At 40.7% G+C, this 20,776-nt stretch overlaps 1 protein-coding gene across 1 annotated transcript; it reads left to right on the top strand.

Annotated features, from left to right (window-relative positions):
* Positions 1-4,071: 4,071 nt before the first annotated feature.
* On the top strand, positions 4,072-20,511 carry PPP1CC (protein phosphatase 1 catalytic subunit gamma). The gene is made up of 8 exons (XM_037817118.1): positions 4,072-4,311; positions 11,291-11,422; positions 12,410-12,640; positions 16,537-16,641; positions 17,724-17,947; positions 18,156-18,290; positions 19,156-19,216; positions 20,116-20,511. The coding sequence occupies exons 1-8, from the start codon at positions 4,257-4,259 to the stop codon at positions 20,184-20,186; spliced, it is 1,014 nt and encodes a 337-aa protein (XP_037673046.1). The 5' UTR covers positions 4,072-4,256; the 3' UTR covers positions 20,187-20,511.
* Positions 20,512-20,776: the final 265 nt, after the last annotated feature.

Below are 20,776 nucleotides of genomic sequence, written 5' to 3'. Positions count from 1 at the left end.
GCAGATGAGGGAAAAGGCTCAGGGCAATGAAGCCACACCTGTCAGCAGCCTCCTCCCTGGTCTTGGGGAGTCCACTCCTGCCCACCTACAGGTTATTCTCCCCTCAGCAACCAAAGAGATCTCTTTAAAATGAAATCAGATCTTATTTAGGAGAAGATGTTCTTGAAGTACTGATGTTACCTGATATGTCATGATCTAACCTTTCCTTATGTTTTAGGAATCACAAAAAAAAAAAAAGAGTAATGCCATGGTTATGAAAGATGTCAACACTAGGGGAAAACGAGGCAAGGGTATTAGGTATTCTCTACCATCTTTGCAATTTTTCTGTAAATCTAAAATTATTCCAAAATAAAATTTTCCTTAAAAAAATGAAACCAGATCATGTATCTCCTCTGCTCAATATCCTGGAGGGACCTCCCATTAGGCTCAAAATAAAATCTGAGCCATCGGGCCAGCTCTCCAACATCACGTCCTAACAGGCTCCCCTTTACTCTACACACCAGCCACTCTGGTCTTTCCTTTCTTCCATCACGGGAAGCTTGTTCCTGCCCCAGGGCCTTTGTATGTACAGTTCCCTCTGCTGGGAATGCTCCACCCGGATGTAGTTCTCCCCATGACTTCCTCTTTCTCATCCTTCAGGTCTAGATTCAAATGTCACCCCAGCAGAGTCTCTCTCCCTGTGTGGTCACATGACCCCTTCTAATTCTCCCACAGCAATTACCACTCTCAGAAATTAGCTTCTTTGATTGGCTTGTTTGTTCCTTTACGTCTCTTCCACTAGACTGGGAGTTCTGCGAGGGCAAGGACTGCCGGTTTGCTTACTGCTGTGTCCCCAGCTTCTCACAGAGGGCCTGGCACCTAGTAAAGCGTCAATAAACATTTGCCAAAGGAATAAATGACTGCTGGCAATACCACAGGACACTGAAATAAAGCCATGGACTTTATCAAAGGGTTTCCACTTACTTTGTACACGGCCTCTGCAATATCCATGTAGGTCCAGATTTCAACTTTTCTTTTGATCATTTGTCAATAATTCTTGAGTGCTCACTAAATTGGCAGAGGGTGGAAGGGGGAAAGAGTTAATCCCCAAATTTCCACATGGGAGTTACAAATCATTGGCCTGGAAGTCAAATGTAGCCAACATATATGTTTTGTAAGCCTCACATCATGTTTTAGAATTTGAATTCATGACCATCTTTTAAAAATTGGAACATAAAAATCCACATGTCCGAGACCTTTTGAAAAATCAGATAATCTGGCCATATGGGCTCACTACATTCTCCAGGGACTGGAGGTGGAGAAAGGACCTCCCTTAGCTGGGGAGTGGGCTTTCCATCTCAGAATAGTCCCTACCTAGCCAACTTAATTTTTTCATCCTGTGGGCCTGGCCCCTGTAGCCTTGGGATCCCCCTCAATGTGCAAAGGGTCCTGAGAGATACAGTTGGTTTCAAATATTTTAGCCATAGCCCCTCCCTTCAAATCTTCTGTGGAAGCTCAATGTATTAAACAGATAGGAGTAATAATAGTTAATAATGATTGAGTGCTTACTGCGGGCTCTGGTTCTGCTTTGGTTGACTCAAGAGGTTGGGAACTGGAACCCCATCAGCTCCCACCCTCCTCAGCAGCCCCCTAAGAAAGTTCTGTCAATCCAAGGAAGACAATACAAAAAGAAATAGGCAAACTGAGGCCTAGAGAGGGGAAGGAACCCTCCATCCAAAAGGCAACAGCCTTTCTGGCAAAACGAGCGCCACACTGTTCCTGGGGAGACCAACAGGGTTGATAACGGCAGAAACAGACCAATAGGGAATCGGTTCTCTCCACGAGCTGGTCGCTGGCTCTTGGGAGCTGTTCTCACTTACTCCCGTGAGCATGCTCTCAGGCTTCGAATCAGCTAATTCGCTTAGGCATGTGCCAGCGATATTGGACTCTGGAGGGGAGGTGCCCACGCAGAGAGTGGCGTGTCAACAGAGGCGCTGCCCGCATCCCAGCCCAGAGTCATGTCCTCCTCCAGCCCTGATGTCAACAGCGGTTAACACACCTGCCATTTTGCAGATGGAAAATTATGGCACTCTTAACTGTGGGCGGATACACGTGTAGATTGCTCCATTGGGTTCCGCAATTATGAAGTGCCCGGTGTGTGCCAAGATTGGGTTTGGTGCTGGGGATTCACAATGGGGGTTTGTTGAATATGATCAAAGGCTTTGCTCTCAGGCTCTCCCGAGTTCCAGCCCTGGCCGTCTAACTTACTAGCTGTGTGACCTTCAGCAAGTGACCTAGCCTCTCTGTGCTTCCTTTCAGCTGTAAAATGGGGATAAGAATAGTACATAATTCATAGGATTGTCTTGGGGATTCAGTGAGATAATTTTTGGCACAAACTAAGAAAACGAGCACAGTGTTTGTTTTTTCTCCACTGCACTTACCAGAAGCTGGTATTTTTATTCAAGTCTTTGTTAGTTTATTGTCTGTCTGGCTTACTAGATGACTGTCCACGAGAGAAGGAGCTTGTCTGTCTTGCTTCCCTGCCTAAAGCAACGCTTGGCACAGTGTATATGCTCCGTTTGCTGAATGAATCGCTGTCTTTCATATCCGTGCTGTAATTGCCAATAGACGGAATGCACTGCTCCGGAGGAGCTCAAGGTCTCGTGGACTCCAGCGTGAGCCCTAGACAGCCAGCTGTTCACAGCAGCGCTGGGCCCCGACTCGGAATGTCACTGACTGGGCTCAGTGCCCTGGGCTGACAAACGACAGTTGTGTGGCTTTTGGTGGACAGAGCCACAGCTCGGGAGACTGGAGTTAGTGACTAAGTCGAGCCGGGGAGCTCTGGACACCAACTCCTCCGCTCCAGCGGCGACAGGGGCGCATGCCAGGACGCGGGGAGCCCGCCTGGGCCCCGGGAGGGCACAGCTTCCGAAGCTGGATGCCCGTGGTGCAATCACCTTGATAGTATTTGGGCATGGGAATTCATGCACCCTGAGTGCCTCGAAAAACAACTGAATTTCTCGGGGGGAGGAAAAGGGCTTTGCAAACTGTAAAGCGCTATGGGAAAGAACGGATCACTGGAAAGGTCAGAAAAGAGAGCGCTTCCAAACCCGGCTAAAGGCTACGAGCAGCCCCTGGCACTGGCCCAATTTTTGCCCCGCCCTGGAGAGGGATGCACGCTGAGGAGGTTGGGAAGCCCGAGGAAATGGACCAAAGTTTCCCGGGGAATCTGCAAAACTCGGGACTGGCCCGCAGTGCCAGCCTCTGCAAACTCGTTCTTCCGGCCTCGAGCTCAGTCGCGCAAAATCTGCAAATTTTCCCTTTATCTCCTGTAAACTTGGCTTTGGTTAGATTGAGGGTTACCGTTCCGATGATTATATAACTTCCCGAGTTCGAGAAAGAAAGATTATCTAAAGATAGGGATGATGGATATTTTTTTTGGAAGGATGGCTTTTTAAACACCTTTTTTCTTCGCAGAAGTGACACACACAAAATATACAGATACCCACATTCGCATCACATGGAATAAATAACTTAACATTTTGACTTATCTGGGAAAGGGTTTTTTAAGCTATCAAACAAACCCTTCATTTCTCCCCCAAATCCCAGCAAATTTGAATGCAAAATAAGTCTAACTACTTCTCTTTAATGATCTCCCTCTCCATTCCACATCAGTTACCTTAAGGGGTAAATTTTAGGAGCCCTTGAAACGCCTAGCTGGGCTTCCACATGGCCAGGTCTGAAAACATCTGGCCCCAATGACCATGATCCGATGGAGGCCGCAGTTGCCGGGGTACATATCTGGACTGTCCCCTCCAGCCCAACTCCCGCGTGCAACTTTGCAACTCAAGTCCCTGCCAGGAGGGCCTATTTTTTTCGGTCCGCTTGGCGGAAGGATCCCGCGCGCTTGCAGCAATGCTCAGCCATTTGAAACCTACCCGTGCCCTGGCTCCGCCCCCTCCAGCGCCCTGGCTCCGCCCCCTTCCGCGTGCCCTATGGCCCACAAAGAAGTCCCGGCTGGGCCGCTGCACTCCCCCGCGCGCATCCCTGCGCCGCCCGAGGCTGGCTAAGGGGTCGGCGGCCATTTTGTTCTTCTCGTGGTTCCAGCGGGGAGAGAAAGAGGAAGCAGGAAGCGGGGTGGCTGGGGGGGAACCCGCCGCGGCTGCTGCCACCGCCGCCACCACCACCTCTGTGCTCGTGGCGTGGGGAAGAAAGTGTGAGTCCCGGGCGCGAGCCGGCGGCGGCGCCGCTGCGGGAGGGTCGGCGGTGGGAAGGCGATGGCGGATATAGATAAACTCAACATCGACAGCATCATCCAACGGCTGCTGGAAGGTGAGGGGGGGGCGGCGGGCGGGCTGAGGAGAGGTGGGCCAGGGGGCGGCGGGCGGCCCCGGGGCTCGCGGGAGGGGAGTTGGGAAGCCGGTTGGGCTTGCAGCGCCGAGGGGAGCCCGCGAATTGGCCCGCGGGCCGGGGGCTGCGGCCGGAGGGAGGCCGGGCCGTGGACCCTTCCGTCTCGGCTCATTGGTTGCACGAGGCTGCAGCCTTCATTCTGACCCGAAACTTTGAAAACTCCGCTGCCTACCCCCACGTTTCCCACCCTTACCCTCTTTCCCTCGCAAACTGGACGGGTCTTCGGAGGAGAGAAGGTTGGGGGGCCTGGTCCAACCTGCGGGACGGCGTGTTCTGTACTTTTCTCCGGCCGGGATCGAGTTTCTGGTATTCGTCCTCTTAAAAAGCAGTTTGTCAGGGGTGTTGGTTCCACCGGGTTGGGGGACTTTTTCCTATCTTGCTTTCTTTTTTTGTGTGTGTGTCTGGGGGTTCCATTAATTGTTACTTAGTATTGAACGCTCATATCTCTCCCTAACCCCCAGATAATCTTTTCAGTTGTCCTTCCTCATCTTCAGATGGCATGAACGTGCGTCTGAACTTGAAACCGGCGATGATGACTGTATCGTTACCATCTTTCCGATGTGTCAGGCTCTGTGTTAGGCGCTTTGCTTTCATCAGATTCTAACAATAATACACTTCTAAAGCGTTTACTATGTGTCAGGCATCCTTTTACAGATTTAATTCCGTTTTACATAAGAAACTAAGAGAGGTGAAGTCACTCGCCCAAGGTCACACAACTAGTAAGTGACAGCCAAGTTTCAAACCCAGGCAACCAGGAGCCAGAACTCTCTACATTTCACTTCTCACCTTATAGATGACCCACTGTATGAAGGAAAATGGAAGGAGGTGTCCCATGGTCAAGCAAAGGTTAAAACTTGAATGTTGGCCGACCTAAGACTTGCGAGGTGCCTGGCAATTGATTCTTGTTGATAAGGGACAGGGGTGAGCTTCAGATTTTAAAGAGGGAAGCCAAATAGAGCTGCCTGGGATTCCAAAGCACGTCTCCTAATGCAAACATCTTTCCCAGACTTTGGAGGAGATTAGATAATTCCCTTTCTTGATTTGGGCACTTAATGTAGGTTTGTCTGGGTTTTAACTGCTTTTTTGCCTTTATGTTGTTCTGCAATATCGTGCAAACATAAAAGCTGTGTGATGGAGGAGACCGTGAACAGTTGGACAGGTCTGGTGTTAGAATTTGCAGGTCTTTTGAAATAAATCATTAAAATAAAAATCCTAAAAAATATCTTCCTGTTCTTAATCAGTACCAGTGCCTCCCTCCCCCCTTTTGCAGTACTTTCTAGCTTTCTTAAGAGAAAACCCCTGAAATGCTGTTAATGACACTGCCGTTTGAGGGTGGAAACTTTGTCAATAGGTGCCTGGAATTTATTTTAGGATCCATGGGCTATAAAAAAATCAAATGCTTTTCATACTAATTAATACAGTTCTTTGGATCATAAGGAGCACTACTCGGTTAGAAACTGTTAAAACAGTTTTGCAGTGGAAAAGGAACATTTTTTATTAAATATTTCCATTTAAGTGTTTTAATTAACTTCTGCACATTTGTGCAGGGATATATGTGGCTAGATTAGGATGACTTTATTTCTCTGAGAAAACAGGAAAAATTGGAATCCTCATGAATTAGAAGCAGTAGAATTGTAAGATCATTTAGTTCTTAACTGAAGTTCTGGTTTGCCCGTAATTGTCTCTGTAGTCACATAATAGGTTTTGTCAATTTTAATCTCGTTGCCTTGATAAGCTTGGCTCATCTGAAGTGAGATCAATCACTGCTTCTTAATCTTTCTAAATGTGTTACGTTGTACTTGAAAAATAGATTTTTAAATTTTCATTTTTCGTTGCAAATAGAATAAAGCAGTGCAGTTTAATGCCTCAGGAATAGCATAGCTGCACAACATAGTTAAATTCCTTTCTTGTGGATGATAAATTGGAAGAGAAACAGTTGAAGATACATTGAGGATACATAGCCATCCAAGTTGGGAGATGATGATAATAAAGTTGGTGAATTTTGTAATGCTCCAAAGCCTCTCTCAAACTAAAACTTTTAATTAGATTGAATCTGAAAATGGAGAGAAAATCGATTTTGTGAACTTGTTAAACATTTTTTGTGTGTTCAGAATTGTCTGATCTTTAAGATTGAGGAATGTACAAGCTAGCTGTGTAACATGCTCAGTGAGTACTAAAAAGACAACTCAGACTTAAGTCCAGTTTAAGAAAAGCAGCATGCTGGTTTAGACCTTCGCAGTTCTTTTTCTACTATAAACGTTTAGTAGTTTTTCCTTAAGATGAGGTATCACTTCTGCATCCCACCTCAGAAACTTGATTCAAGTTTTGCCTTGCTGATGATAGATAAATCCTTAAAGTTATTCCTTAGTGTGACTGAGGTTCAATTATTTGAATAACTACACAGTAAAACTAGGGGAATTCAGAAAGAAAAGAAATCTGCTGTCGCTCTGATATATTTTACCTTAAGAAAAGTCAGATTTGGGGCAGAGTTATACTTTGTAAGCAACGTCATTCAAGGATCAGCGACGATTAGCACTTCTTGCATAGCAAATGGTTGTACCTTATTTCATCTAGTTTGCAAGAAGCATCTTTCCTCTAAAGGTGGCCATTGTCAAACCACAAGTTTTTGCCAGACTGTAATTGCCTAACTTGTTTTAGTGATTTAAGTATGACCTCTGTCTTGCTTCAGAAAGTGTTTACTAGTAAGAGTTCTTCTGAAGACAGTATTCAGATATTCTGAAACACTAAAATTGTTAAATAATCCATGTTTCTGTATCCTTGTGTTAAAAAGGCAGAGGCTCCTGTTTCTAGAACTAATAAAGGACCGACATAATGGCAAAAAAAGAGTTCATAAGATGCTGACCAAAGAAAACAGTGATCTTTTCTACTGAGACATCTGTGATTATTTTGTTGCAAGTCAATTTTAACTGTCAAGAGGCTTTTCTTGGAATCTGCTATCATAGGAATTTTGTTGAAAAGAACAATAATATCAAAGTCATATGTTTCTGATTCTCTAACTTCTAAGAAGTCTGTGTTGTGGACCTCCTGCCCTCCCCTCCTGCATGTCAATTGTATGCCCACATCGTCTCCTACTAGTTAAGAAAAGGAAAGCTCACTAGTGACCGGTGATCTGCAGCTTGAGAGTTGGACAAATCCATTTTTTAAACCAGGGCATCAAAAGGATTATACTTGTGCCTGCAGTGCCCCCATGCCTGTCAGTAGCAGGAAGCAGTAGTGGAATCTAACACGATCACGTATGTCATTCAGTTTGCTTGAAGGAATTTTATGTACACGAGCAGAGGTCCAGGCTTTGATCCTCAGAATAGGCGGCACTGGGAAAATGCATTAGTAGTAGCCAGTCAGTCAGCAGGAGAGGTTGGTGAGAATGCTTTATGCCTTTGAGACTGTAGTCTCAGATGTGTGACCTGTTCTGCAAAAGCGTGTGGCAGTCATTCTGCTTGACTAGGTGAGGATTGCTAATCCTAAAGCAGGGAAATGATTGATCTTAACATGGACATAAATATTTCACTTAATTTACAATTGGGCTATTAGTAGACCTTAAAGATTGAAATGTGAAATGTATAGTGTTGGCGTGAATTACTTTGTAGATGAGGAAACCAACTGGAACAACTTATTTAAACTGGAAGTCTTCCTGTTGGTGTCTTTGCAATAAAACCAGAGAGGTAATATTTTTTGTGGTTTATATTTTTTCCTAGAAAATAATCAGTTTGTGAGAACATTTAATGTTGCAAATATTCACTGATAGCTTTGTTTTGCTTTCAGGTCTTATTTTCCTAAATCTGTCAGATATCATGAGGTTACTGATCCTGTCACTGAAATGAATATGATTTGGCATAGTCTTAAGATTACCTCCTACTTTAATAGGATTATTTTAAAACAGTAAAGTCGCTGTTAACCAGTGTTTATACTGGTTGTGCCCTAACTGAGATTCGAAACATTATTATTTAACCGAGGCTTTGTGCCTCAACAATTAAGGCACTATGTGGCAGGGAGAATACTTTTTTTATTCCTCATAAATAACCCCAAAGTAGTCTTAAATTTCCTTTCATAGCTTTCATGTCTTTGTTGCCCGGCTGTCAGAAAAATTACTATTGCTGATGAGAAAAGCTGACATTGTAGATAGTTGCTGGTATGCTCTTTTATTATTTCAGGTTCTGAGTTTGCTTTCAGTAAAATTGCATGGAAGTTTTTATGATACATTCATGTTAATGATTTTCAGGTAAGTCAGTCAGATTTTCTACAGAGTAGCCTCTGCTAACATTTCTGAATCTGCCTTTCTAGCCAGATAAAGAAATGCTTTTACTTAAAAAACAGTCATATGTATAATGTTTTAAGTTGATATTTTAATGTATTAATCCCTAACCTACAGGTTCAGAATGTCTACTGACTTTATTTCCATGCAATTCTTAGAATTCTAATTTTAGAAACACCCCATACTGGAGAATGGAATTCTTATTTTTTGGAATATGTTGAATTCCTTTGAGACAATTTGTTGACTACTACTCTGAAGGTATCACGAGGTAACAGTCTTGGAACTTCCCTCCTAGAGGCTCCTTTTTGTGTTAGTTTCTCTCATCATGCACAGAGCACAATTAGGGCTTTACACTTCTGGTTAGTGTTGACTGGTCTACATAGGTGTAAGCTAATTATTGCAGAAATAGTCTCCTGAAAGACCTAGAGTGGGGTACTTATTCACAAGTGTGAGACTCGGCTAAAAAAGATAGAGGTTGAAACCAGAAACTTCTAGGAACCCTCTCCTAGACAAAAGTGAACTTTCCTGCTGAGTAATGTGCCCAACCTTCTGGGCAACTTGTGGTATCATTAATGATCAGGGTTTTCTGGCTAGTGAAGCAGGGAACCTACCATCTTTCCTACCCAGTGTTTTTCTAGAGCTCTCTACCATGTGTGGTTCTTCTGGGAAAAAAACATTTTTTGTTCTTTTCATATCTTCCCTCAAAGAGTATCATCATTCTGCTTTCCCCTTTTTTGCTTGTCATCTCATAAAACCTTGATCACAAAGTCTTTGTTAATTTTTAATTTCAATTACATATTCTTGTGTCCATAGTAGTGAAATGATTTGCCTAAGGCTGCCTAGAACTGATAAGGAAACTTGCCCCCCCCCCCCCGGGCTGTTCTCTTACCATTTTCTCTTCACTGTGTGCTTTAAGAGTTTGTCTCTTCCCTCTTGTCATCCTTTCTTGCTTACTATTTTTCATTGAAAAAAATAATTCCCCTTTATGCAATGTTCTAGTTCTATTCAAAACTTGTTTCTTCTGAGAATTCAGAGTTTCAGAGACCATTCAGGCTGAAAGATGGCTCCACCTAGAGCAGTATTTCTCAAACTTGGTGATAAATGCAGCCCTTTTAATGGAAAAAAATTTCACACCCATCTGGTTTTTCACTTGAGTAATTTTTGTTACTCTATAATGTTACTTAAATATTTACAGACCAAGGCTAGATATGGACTAGTTACACTTAGTGCTCTTATTCATCCATTAAGCCAAAATGATTTCATTCTGTGAATCAAAACAAAAACCCAAAACCAATGAAACTTAAATTAGTATAACACTGGTTTAATCTGATGGGTTTTGTGGTTTTGCTAAAGCTAAATCGTTTGATACTGAGTGTAATGGTTGAATGATATAGCGTCAGGTTCTATATTTCATGTGGTCCTATGTTTTTACTTCAGTTCTAAGTTAAGAAAAGACCTGTTTTCTTAAATCTTGTGCACAAAATAATCAGAATTTGATTGCAAGTTGAGGATAATCAGGCTCTGTGGTTAACCAAACTGCCAGCAAGCAATTCTGGATTGCCAGTTTAATGAAGGGTGGTCACTTAATTTTAAAATTAAGGTGAATTTAGCAATTCAGTGTTATTTACTCTGTATTAAATGCTATCTAATCTGTTAGAACTGGAATCAAAACAAAATTTCTTCATTTCCTGTTTCTAATTCTATATAAATGAACTGTTGCAAGGACAGAGGCTCTCGTGTGCTTCCACTTTGACAAGAACTGCGTGCTCTGGTGCAAGTGCTCCTGGGTTTATCGTTTGGTGTGTGAGGAATCCTGTCTCTGGTCACTTTCATCTGTTCAAATTCTGGGAGACCTTTCTTACAGTACAGTCTGACATCCTTTGTCCTGTACAGTCATGATTGTAAACACAAATGCAAGCCCAGAAATTGCAGGCACAGTAAAATATGTGCAGTGAGCCTACAGCATTCTTAATGAAATGAAAACATTCAAATTTTTTTTCTTAGATAAATAAGGGGCCTATGAGAAGGTACCCATGGTCCTCTGAAAAACTCATGCTTGGAGGGTTCCAAGCATTTCTCATCCCACATTTTAAAAGAATAATTTTTAGGACAGACTTGGTAACACGGCAGCCTCTAAAACTCTCCTAAATGCTTTACAGATACTAATTCTTTCCTAAGGCTGGAGAACAGAAGCCTGGGCACAGGAAACGCTGCCCTGGTGGGAGGCTGTGGTGAGCAAGGCTCATTGCTTGGCTTCCGTGCTGAACTGAGGCCTCGAGCTGTGTTTTCTGTAATCTGATTTCAGCCAGTGTAAAAGGAAAGCCTTTCCAGTGATAACTGTTCATACACAAACAGGATGGCCACCCCTTGTTCAGAAAACTGTAAAGAAGTCTAGGTGTAGAAGATCCAGTTTAATCTCTGAAATCCTGTCTAAGATTTTAAGAATCTGATTAGGCATGAAAAACCATGTTCTTTGTAAGAGTCCTGAAAAGAAAGCCAGTCAGAAAGCTGGTTAAATCATGTTTTTCCCCTGTTCATCTGAAACTTGTGTCTTTTCTGGTACTTTTAATTTTACATAAAATTGTATGTTTACTTCATTTGACTAACTGGAGTTTTCATCTCTTGTAGTGAGAGGGTCCAAGCCTGGTAAGAATGTCCAGCTACAGGAGAATGAAATCAGAGGATTGTGCTTAAAGTCTCGTGAGATCTTTCTCAGTCAGCCTATCCTACTAGAACTTGAAGCACCACTCAAAATATGTGGTAAGTTTTGGCACACCCACACAGTTACGTTTGATTGCGTTTTTTGGTAACTGAATCATGGATCTCTTGATGACCTTGTTTTAGACAGCAGAACCATCTACTCTTTATGAATAATTTGGAATGACTTAAGTTGAATAATTGTAGCTTTAGAGTAAATACTTTGAATGGACTTAGTTTACTTAGACGTACTTCCGATTTTCTAAAAATGATTTTGCTGAAGGATTAAAAAGATTGCAGAAAATGGAATGAAACCAAGAATGGAGAGCTAAGAAAAGTTCTCAACTACATGAATATGTAGGGAATTATATTTAATCTTAAAGTGATACTGGTTAAGAAAAACAACTTCTTTGAGTCTAGCTTTGTGGTTCTACAGTTGTCTACAGGAGAGATGCAGATGAACAATGTTTTTTAACTCAGGAACACGATAAATACTTCATATGGGTAAATGATACATTCTGTTGCATATTTGACTGCATTGATAAAACTCGTATGTATGTTTTTAAAATGAAATGCTCTTTGGCATTATCTAGCTGGCAGAAATTCAGAACCTCATGCTTTGGTGGGACAGTGGGCCTTTGTTTGCACAGTTTAGGACTCCCTAGAGTGCAGTCACTTGCTGACACAGTGCCCGTGACTGAGTGAAGCTGTCGGAACTCTGATCCTGATCAGCTGGCCTGAAAGGAAAGTGGTGTTACTTGGCAAGAAGGTGGGCATAGGCGGTGGCACTCCTTTCCACAATATAAATTCTTGATTATTTGAGTTTTGTGTGAGGTGCTGGACAGACACATACATTTAAAATTTTTATTACGCTCAAATGAGCTAACTGTGATCCAAGGTTGGAAATGACTTAAGTGTTAGCTTTCAGATTAGACTCATGAGAGGTTAATGCCATTGTGTAATAATGTGTAAAGAATGTCTTTCCAAAGCTTTGTTAGTCCTTTGAGCCATAAGTATGGAAACACTGTGTAACAAAATTCTTGCTTTTAGGTGATATCCATGGGCAATACTATGATTTGCTTCGACTTTTTGAGTACGGTGGTTTCCCACCAGAAAGCAACTACCTGTTTCTTGGGGACTATGTTGACAGAGGGAAGCAGTCATTGGAGACTATATGCCTCTTACTGGCCTACAAAATCAAATATCCCGAGAATTTTTTTCTTCTCCGAGGAAACCACGAATGTGCCAGCATCAATAGAATTTATGGATTTTATGATGAATGTAAGTTCTTTCAATGTCTAAGGAGTCATTGACATTAAGATAATTTTGTCGTAAACTGAACTGTCATGTACTTCCACTAGGGTTTGTGAGAATTTAGATGCAGTATTATAATCTCCCATGTTTTCTGCTTCATTACCTTGCTTTTATCTTAGTTTTTTTCTTTCTTGGGTTAGAAAAATAATGCTGCCTCTGCAGTGTGATAATGTACTGGTTTCTCTTAGGAAGTGATGGATCAGCTGAGGAAGTAACAATCACACTGTTTGATTCTTCAAGATAGTTGTCGTGAATATGCGCAGATAAAACTTAGTAAGCTGCTTAGTACAACTCTGAGAACCTGTCCAAATAGGTAGTTTTGTTTTTAACAGCTTTACTGAGCTATAATTTTATTCCATAAAATTCTTCTATTTTAAGTGTATAATTCAGTGACTTTTAGATATAGAGTAGTGCAGCCATCACCACAGCCCCCAGCAACCAGTAATTTACTTTTTGTCTCTAGAGATTTGCCTTTTCTGGACATTTCATATAGATGGACTCTCGAATATACAAATAATTTGTATTTGAAATTGGTGATGTTAGGGTAGTGTTTTCCTTCTGGCATATCTGGGCCCAGGAAAAATTGCAGTTAATACCCTAGGAAATGTGCTGAAAGGAGGAAGCAAAATTGTGTAAAAGTAATGATCATTTTTATTTTTACAATATCTTACACATTATATTTATGACCCACTTTGGATTGCTTGGTTGAAAGTTTATCATTGTTTAGTTGATAAGTGATAGAAAATGTATTCTTAAAACCTTGAAAATGCTTTTGGCATAGGGTTGTTGTTTAAGTGACTATAGTGGCAAAAAAAGGGGGAGGGGGTTTTGAATCCTTAGCTCCATCCTCCCTCTGTGCTCATCATTTCTCCCAGGAGAGGGTTCTGGTTAGGAGCGGGTGGCTAAGGGATTTGAATTACTAGCACTGGTAAGATAACCACTAGACCAGTAAAGCTCTGTGACCCTCCCCTGGCTACAGTCATAACCCTGTGGTGTGTCTCAGGGCCTGATGTTTTTCCATCGTAATTTGATGAACCGTGTCCAGCCAGTTGTTAGAAGTGCAGTGCTGAGAAGGTTACATTCGTAGACTGAGCCCTCCTACCACCACCCTCCCACAACTGGATGTTTCCTTGGTCTTTGGCCTTGAGACTCCCTCCATCTAGCTGGTGAGATTAATGCTCCTGGAAGACTAGCTAGAAGGGATCACCAGGGAGAAGATCCTGTGTGCTCTGGCCTGACTGGTGTTGGCAAATAAGTCATTGACATTGAGAAAGAGGCTGTATCAGAGGAGTACTGGTAAGTCAGTGGCTGCTCAGGCAGTGAAGTGAGAGGCAGGAATTTTTTTGTAACTTAAATTGTGTTTTGGATATTTGTTACAGATGCATTTAAAGAGGTTGAGAAAGGGTTCCATTTTACACAGCTGCTAGGTGGGCAAGAACTTTAATGTGATAACATTCGAATCCAGAGACTGTGTGTTGTGACGTATATCCTGATGTGACAGTAGTGACTACACAGTTTTGGTTTGTATTTAATGAAGAGGCCTTTAAAAATGTTTTAAAAGGTCAACTTTGGTCTCAACTTTGACTCTTGTTTGGTCATCAAGACACATTTTTAGACCATTTACTCAAGCTTCCCCCTCTCCCATAAGGCAGATATAATTTTCCATCCAATGTACTTGTGGACATAAGTGTCCTTTTTAAAAAATCCGTTGATCGTTTTGTTAAAATGAAGGTTTACATGTAGATCTCCATAGAGCAATTAAAAAACAGTGCTTTAAGTGATAGGCTTGGTTCCCAAGTAAAATAAGCACCCTTTATTCCAATTCGTATTTTTTGGGCTTTATGAATGTGGTATTGGGAAGGCTGAGACATCTTGTTGGATAAAATATGAGTGGTTGTTGATCCTTTTCTGATACCCAAGCTGTCTGGTCTGTATTAATAAGAAACTGCATTAGGAGTTGTGGTTCAGCACTATGGAATTTGGAAGCCTGATGATGGGGTCTTGGCAGTTCCCTAGGCTAGACTTTTCTGGAGCCAGATATTCTTCGTGGTCTGAAATGACCTTAGGGAGGAAATGTAATGAGAAGAGAAAGCAGGGCCCTAGTACTTGGTTAAGATGCTCAAAGAGAACAGGAAGTTTTAGATGGACGAACCAGACAGATAGCAAGGAAAGAGGCAAGAAAAGCTGGAGTAGGCAGGCTTCAAGAAGGAGGAGGATCAGTTGTCAAAGGCCAGTGCAGAGGAAAAGGAAAAATATAGGCAGTACAAAAAGTCCAGGGAAGCTGCTGGGTGATTGTTTAGAGAGAGGCTTCAGTAGAAGAGTAGAGACCAAGACTAAATCTTATTTTAAGTGGGGTTCAGGCAGTTGGGCCCCTCTTTTATATTATTGTTACTACTACTGCTATTAATGTTGTTGAAATTAGGGGTGGTGATTGTGCACAGATTCCTCTTCAGTCCTCAGGGGAGAATTCTGTTAAGCTTCCAGTGAAGGAAGAGTGGGACAGAGGGAAGTAAGTGTTCTCCAAAGAAATACAAAATAGGATGAACCATTGTGAATTATACCACAGTCAGAGAGAAACCAGGAGGGAAGACCACAGTCTTCCTCCAACAGAGGGAGCTGTCACTTGGTTATGGAGTTTGTGTCATATTTTAAGCCCTGTGTAACTCTTCCTCCCCTACTTTGCACTAAGGTGGAAGGTATGGTCAGGAAGCCCATTTCTTGAGCCAGCTCTAACTCCGAGGAGAGGTACAGGTTTCAACCCCGAGATGTCCTTCTGTTCCCCAGGGTAAGAAAGGAGAAGAGGCTAAGGACAAACTCAGTTTGTGCAATAGAAGTTGTGCTTTGACCTTCAGTTTTCTTAGTATGGTGTGCTACAGGAGACTTGGGCACCCCAGTAGTTTGGAAGTCCCCAATCAGTTCAGACAAATTGGTACTTTAAATGTTTGTGAGTTGGTTTTTTAACTCAGAACACGATTTTCCTGTAAAAACAATGCCTTAAAGAATTCGAGTACTTCTATCAGAATGGCATTCTGATTCCAGCATACTTGGAATCAATCCCAGGCCTGGTGGGGGCGGTTTAGCTGCACTGTAACATTGTTTCTCTGGGGAGCTTCTGAGTTTCTGCAGAATGTTAGGACAGATAGCCTAGCACCTTCAGGAAGCAATCTGTATTCCCTATACTCAGGGTGCCTCTTGCTCTAGGATTGAGGGATTGGGGGGTATCTGGTATCAGTAGGTTATTATGCAGAGAGACAGGATGAGCGTTAGCTCTCAGAAGTTAGTTGTTTGTAAAGTGCCTCTAGAAATAGGGAGCTACATGTAGGTTGAGATTGTACTAAACAGACTAGGTTTCAGTATTTCCTGTGAAAATTAAATAGTTGCTTATACGTCAGATATCTCCCAAGTATCTTTTCCAATTTTCACAAACCCCTTTGAGGTTTAAATAAAAGGATAGTTTTCATTTAGTTAAAAGATAATCAGATCTTGATGATTGTAAAACTATATAGCTTTTATGACTGTGATTGTAAAAACCTGAGGACTGACACTCCCTTTATCCCGTGTGTGGTCAGATGGTTAATAAAATAAAGACAAAAAATATATGTGAATAATAGGGGAATAAAGGGTATGGGAGGTTTTGGGTATTCTTTTGTATTTTTTTTTTTTCTTTATTTTGGAATAATTGTGGCGATGAAAGCACAACTATATGATGATACTGTGAGCCATTGATTGTATACTTTGAATGGATTATATGGTGTGTGAATATATATCAATGAAATTGCAATTAAAAAAAAAAGGTAATGAGAACCTTGGTTTGGGGGCATTTATCTTGAGAGCAATCTCTAACCACCCTAAACGTTTTATAGGTAAAAGAAGATACAACATTAAACTATGGAAAACTTTCACAGACTGCTTTAACTGTTTACCGATAGCAGCCATCGTTGATGAGAAAATATTCTGCTGTCATGGAGGTATGCAGGCTGATTTTAGTTCCATGTAGATTATAATTCCTTTTAAAGGATAGACACTTTGACATTTGTGAGTAATTGTTATGATGACTTCCTCTGTCAGGTTACTCTTCTTTGTTGATACGTTACATCACAGTTTTACTCTAGAATACCCAGGATAATTTGGGAAGAAGTTGAAGTATGTTAAGGGAATTAAAGGCTCTGTAATAGTTTGATTTGAAAATTGAGCAGAAAATATTTTAAAATATGAAATGAACAATGATTTTGCTGTTCCACAGATCACTAGAATACTGACAATGTAAATAGACTTTTCCTTGATCTGTTTTTGATCCTTTCTTTTGGGAAATTTTTCTGACTTGAATTTTTAAAGGCTATTGTTTCTCTTCATTAATTCTGAATTGGAATTTGTTGCTTTACTCAGTAGTTGTGCTTCATATTAAAGCAGTAATTGCAGAAGGGGGGATTTCTTTTCATCTGTGATCAGAAATTAGGCAATCTTCAAAGAATCAGCATAATGTATTTTAGTTTAGGCATTATCCCTTCCCTCCTAGATTTAAATGGGTTTTGGTAGTTATGCATGTGATTTTTAACTCAGGTGAGCATAAACTACATCTGTGCCGGTCCAGTAAGATTTGAGACTTGCTGTTGGTGAGCTATATCATACCTGAGCCTCTGCATTTATGCCCAGGGTTAAAAATGATCAATAATAAAATCTGGTGTGTACATTGCCATTTTCTCATAAATTGAGAGGATTGGGCATAATAGTAGTTTTAAGTCACTGGATTTTAATTTTATACTGTTCTGTAATGTTGTGGTGACCATCTCCATATACCATTTAAACATACTGTGCCCTATGAATTAGAATAATGTCAATTGAGGCTTTTTTTTTTTAACACGCCAAAACAACAACATAAACAAAACGCCCTTTAGGATGGGTCATTGGCAAAATTATAACCATAGATCTTAAGCCAAGGTGTTGGAGTCATTGAGTCTCTATAGACTGTAGAGTTAATATGTTACAGTGATAACATCCTTTTTAAAGTTCTGTTTTCTTCTATTTCCTGCCCACTCCCCTCATTTAATAGGTTTATCACCAGATCTTCAATCTATGGAGCAGATACGGCGAATTATGCGACCAACTGATGTACCAGATCAAGGTCTTCTTTGTGATCTTTTGTGGTCTGACCCCGATAAAGATGTCTTAGGCTGGGGTGAAAATGACAGAGGAGTGTCCTTCACATTTGGTGCAGAAGTGGTTGCAAAATTTCTCCATAAGCATGATTTGGATCTTATATGTAGAGCCCATCAGGTATTGATTTTGAATTTTACATGTACACTTAAGAGCATGTGTGTGAGCACAGATTCTCCTTGTTGATTTTGGTGGGTAGGTATTGCTTATTTATACAAAATGTCTCTGGAAGCAACCTACAGGATATTAGGCTCAGTGGGAAACTGAAGAATGGTTTTACTCATTTAAACTTTGCCCCTTCTTATAATGAAAAAAATTTCTCCCCAAGGTGGTTGAAGATGGATATGAATTTTTTGCCAAGAGGCAGTTGGTCACTCTGTTTTCTGCACCCAATTATTGTGGAGAGTTTGACAATGCAGGTGCCATGATGAGTGTGGATGAAACGCTAATGTGTTCTTTTCAGGTACAGCGTGTTTTCAACATTATTTCCTTTTATCATATCTCAGTTTCACTGTTTTTTTTTTTTATTTAAGTTGCTACTTTCTGCCTACTGTTGATTTATGTTGAGTAGGCTAAATTTTTTATTTCCCCTTTATCCAGCTTCAGTAATGTATAGACTCTTACTAAAGAAAAAAAATTATCATGGGCCCTTTCCCCCAGTGTTGAATTTAATTGTTTTTGTATTACTTAAATAGGAAAAATATTAGACAACATCTTAGCTCCTTAGGCTTATGGTTCTTTTTACTATAAATCTAAACCATAGTGTCAATGTAATGTTTTGCTGAAAATGAAATCGCCACTTGCACAGGTGTGCCCTGTGATTACTCAATTCTACCACCACTTTTTTCTCCTCTAATTCTACAAAACCTTTGTTGGTTCACCATGACATCCTTTGGCCTTCAGTTGGCACAAAAGCATTCATTTACACATAAAGGCTGCCCTAATCTTTTTCTCTCTTGCTTATTGGGATTAAACTTCTACAGCTTCAAGCCAGCTCAGTAGTAAATGTAAACATAGGCACTGAAGTGCTGTGGCAGCCATCAGTTATCATATCATGGAAAGTTTACAGCTCTCTGAGATTGTGAAAGGATACCCTAGGGGTTGAGAAACACTGTTATCTGTTTGTCATAGCGTTGTTATGAAGATGTTTGTAAGTCTGCTTTATTTGTATTAATATGCTAGTGGGGCTTTCAGAGTTCCTGAGGCAGTTTTAAACAAACAGAATCAAAAACCTTCCGGAACCAAAGATTTGAGGGAATTTTAAAGAGTCTTAAGAAGATGTGGGACTGAGTATGTTTTCTAAAATGCACTCTTTGGAATCTTTTCAGATTTTAAAGCCTGCAGAGAAAAAGAAGCCGAATGCCACTAGACCCGTAACACCGCCAAGGGGTATGATCACAAAGCAAGCAAAGAAATAGATGTCATTTTGACACTGCCTGGTTGGGACTTGTAACATATAGTATATAACCTTCATTTTTAAAACTGTAATGTGTACTGGTCGGCTTGCTCAAATAGATCTGTGTATGTGGGGCACCGCCCCCTGCCAGTTTTGATTTACTGAATGGCATTTGCTGGTTATAACAGCAAGTGAAAGACTTTTCCATTCCTAAGAATAGTATTTTGTTTTTGTTTTTTTAATTCTCTGTTCCTTTTGCAAACAAATGATGGTGTTAAAGCTGTACACCCCATGACAGTTTAACCTGTCTTAAGGGGTAAGTGTACCATTGACCTTTTTTTAATTCAGTACAACTCATGAATAATGTAAGTGTTTGATTTCTTTAGGATATAAAGAGAGCCCTAGGGTGCTCTGAATCTGTACATGTTATTGTCATAAAATGCATAGTGTCGAAACAAACCACTGTGAACTTTTTTTTATTTTAAAAATTTGTTTCAAAGGGATTGTTTTTTTCTCTCATTGTCTCATCATGTACAAACTAGTTTTTATAGCTATCAACATTAGGAATAACTTTCAACCTTGCCAGCATCACTGGTATGATGTATATTTAATTAAAGCACACTTTTCCCCTACCGTATACTTAAAATGATGATTAAAGCCATTGTTTTAAATGTCTGTGACTCTTTCCTAAAGCCAAAGTTTCTGTTGAGATCTATATTGACACTAGATGGCATGGTTATGTACACATGCTGTCTTCTAGGGGATTCAAAACAGGTTTTTGATTTCAAATAACAATTAGTGATATAGTGCTGTTTAAGCTATTAATGAATAAAGTTAATAACATTTTGTACAATTCCATATATAGCCTATTCATTAAGTAATCTTTTTACAGTTTCATCAGGCCTGAACCCGACCATTCAGAAAGCTTCAAATTATAGAAACAATTCTGTTCTATACGAGTGACCGATTATGCTTTCTTTGGCCTACATTCTTTATTCTGCAGTGAAGTTGAGGCTTATAAGTCAAAAGAAAGGAACTGACTTACTATCCACCAGTTTATACAAAACTCACAGTATCTATGACTTTTTTTAAACTAAGATCTGTTAAAAAGAAATCTGTTTCAACAGATGACAGTGTACAATACCATGTGGTGAAAATGAATTCAGACTTATTAAATGAAGAACTTGTTAAATCCTCTCAGTGTCTGTTTATCAGCACAATACACACAGGAGAACTGTTGATGGCATATTAAATAGAATTTAATGAATAAATTGCTCTGGAAACCACAGTCTCAATTTGGATTTGTCTTCCTTCAAACATACTTGTTTACCAAAGATGGATTATAATATGGATGCTCATATTCTTTGACTTCTAACCTGGATACAATTTAATTTCTAAAAGTCTAAAATAGAGTGGCGAGCTTGAACTGTCCTGTTACGGGACAAAACTTACTATTGGGAGAGAAGGGACTTGAGTTGTGATCTTTCCAAATCCTTATGACATAATCTGTATCCAACTGTCTTCTCATTGTCTGGGTTCAGTCAAACTTGGTG

The sequence above is a fragment of the Choloepus didactylus genome, chromosome 23, assembly GCF_015220235.1.
Source record: "Choloepus didactylus isolate mChoDid1 chromosome 23, mChoDid1.pri, whole genome shotgun sequence".
Taxonomy (NCBI): Eukaryota; Metazoa; Chordata; class Mammalia; order Pilosa; family Megalonychidae; genus Choloepus; species Choloepus didactylus.
This window is presented reverse-complemented; position numbering and strand designations above follow the sequence as displayed.

Bases quoted from the DNA above. Each gene is read 5' to 3' on its own strand.
- PPP1CC (XM_037817118.1), top strand. From the start codon at position 4,257: ATGGCGGATATAGATAAACTCAACATCGACAGCATCATCCAACGGCTG. The intron at 12,641-16,536 runs GTAAGTTCTTTC...AACGTTTTATAG, and splicing joins TTATGGATTTTATGATGAAT to GTAAAAGAAGATACAACATT. The intron at 18,291-19,155 runs GTACAGCGTGTT...GAATCTTTTCAG, and splicing joins CGCTAATGTGTTCTTTTCAG to ATTTTAAAGCCTGCAGAGAA.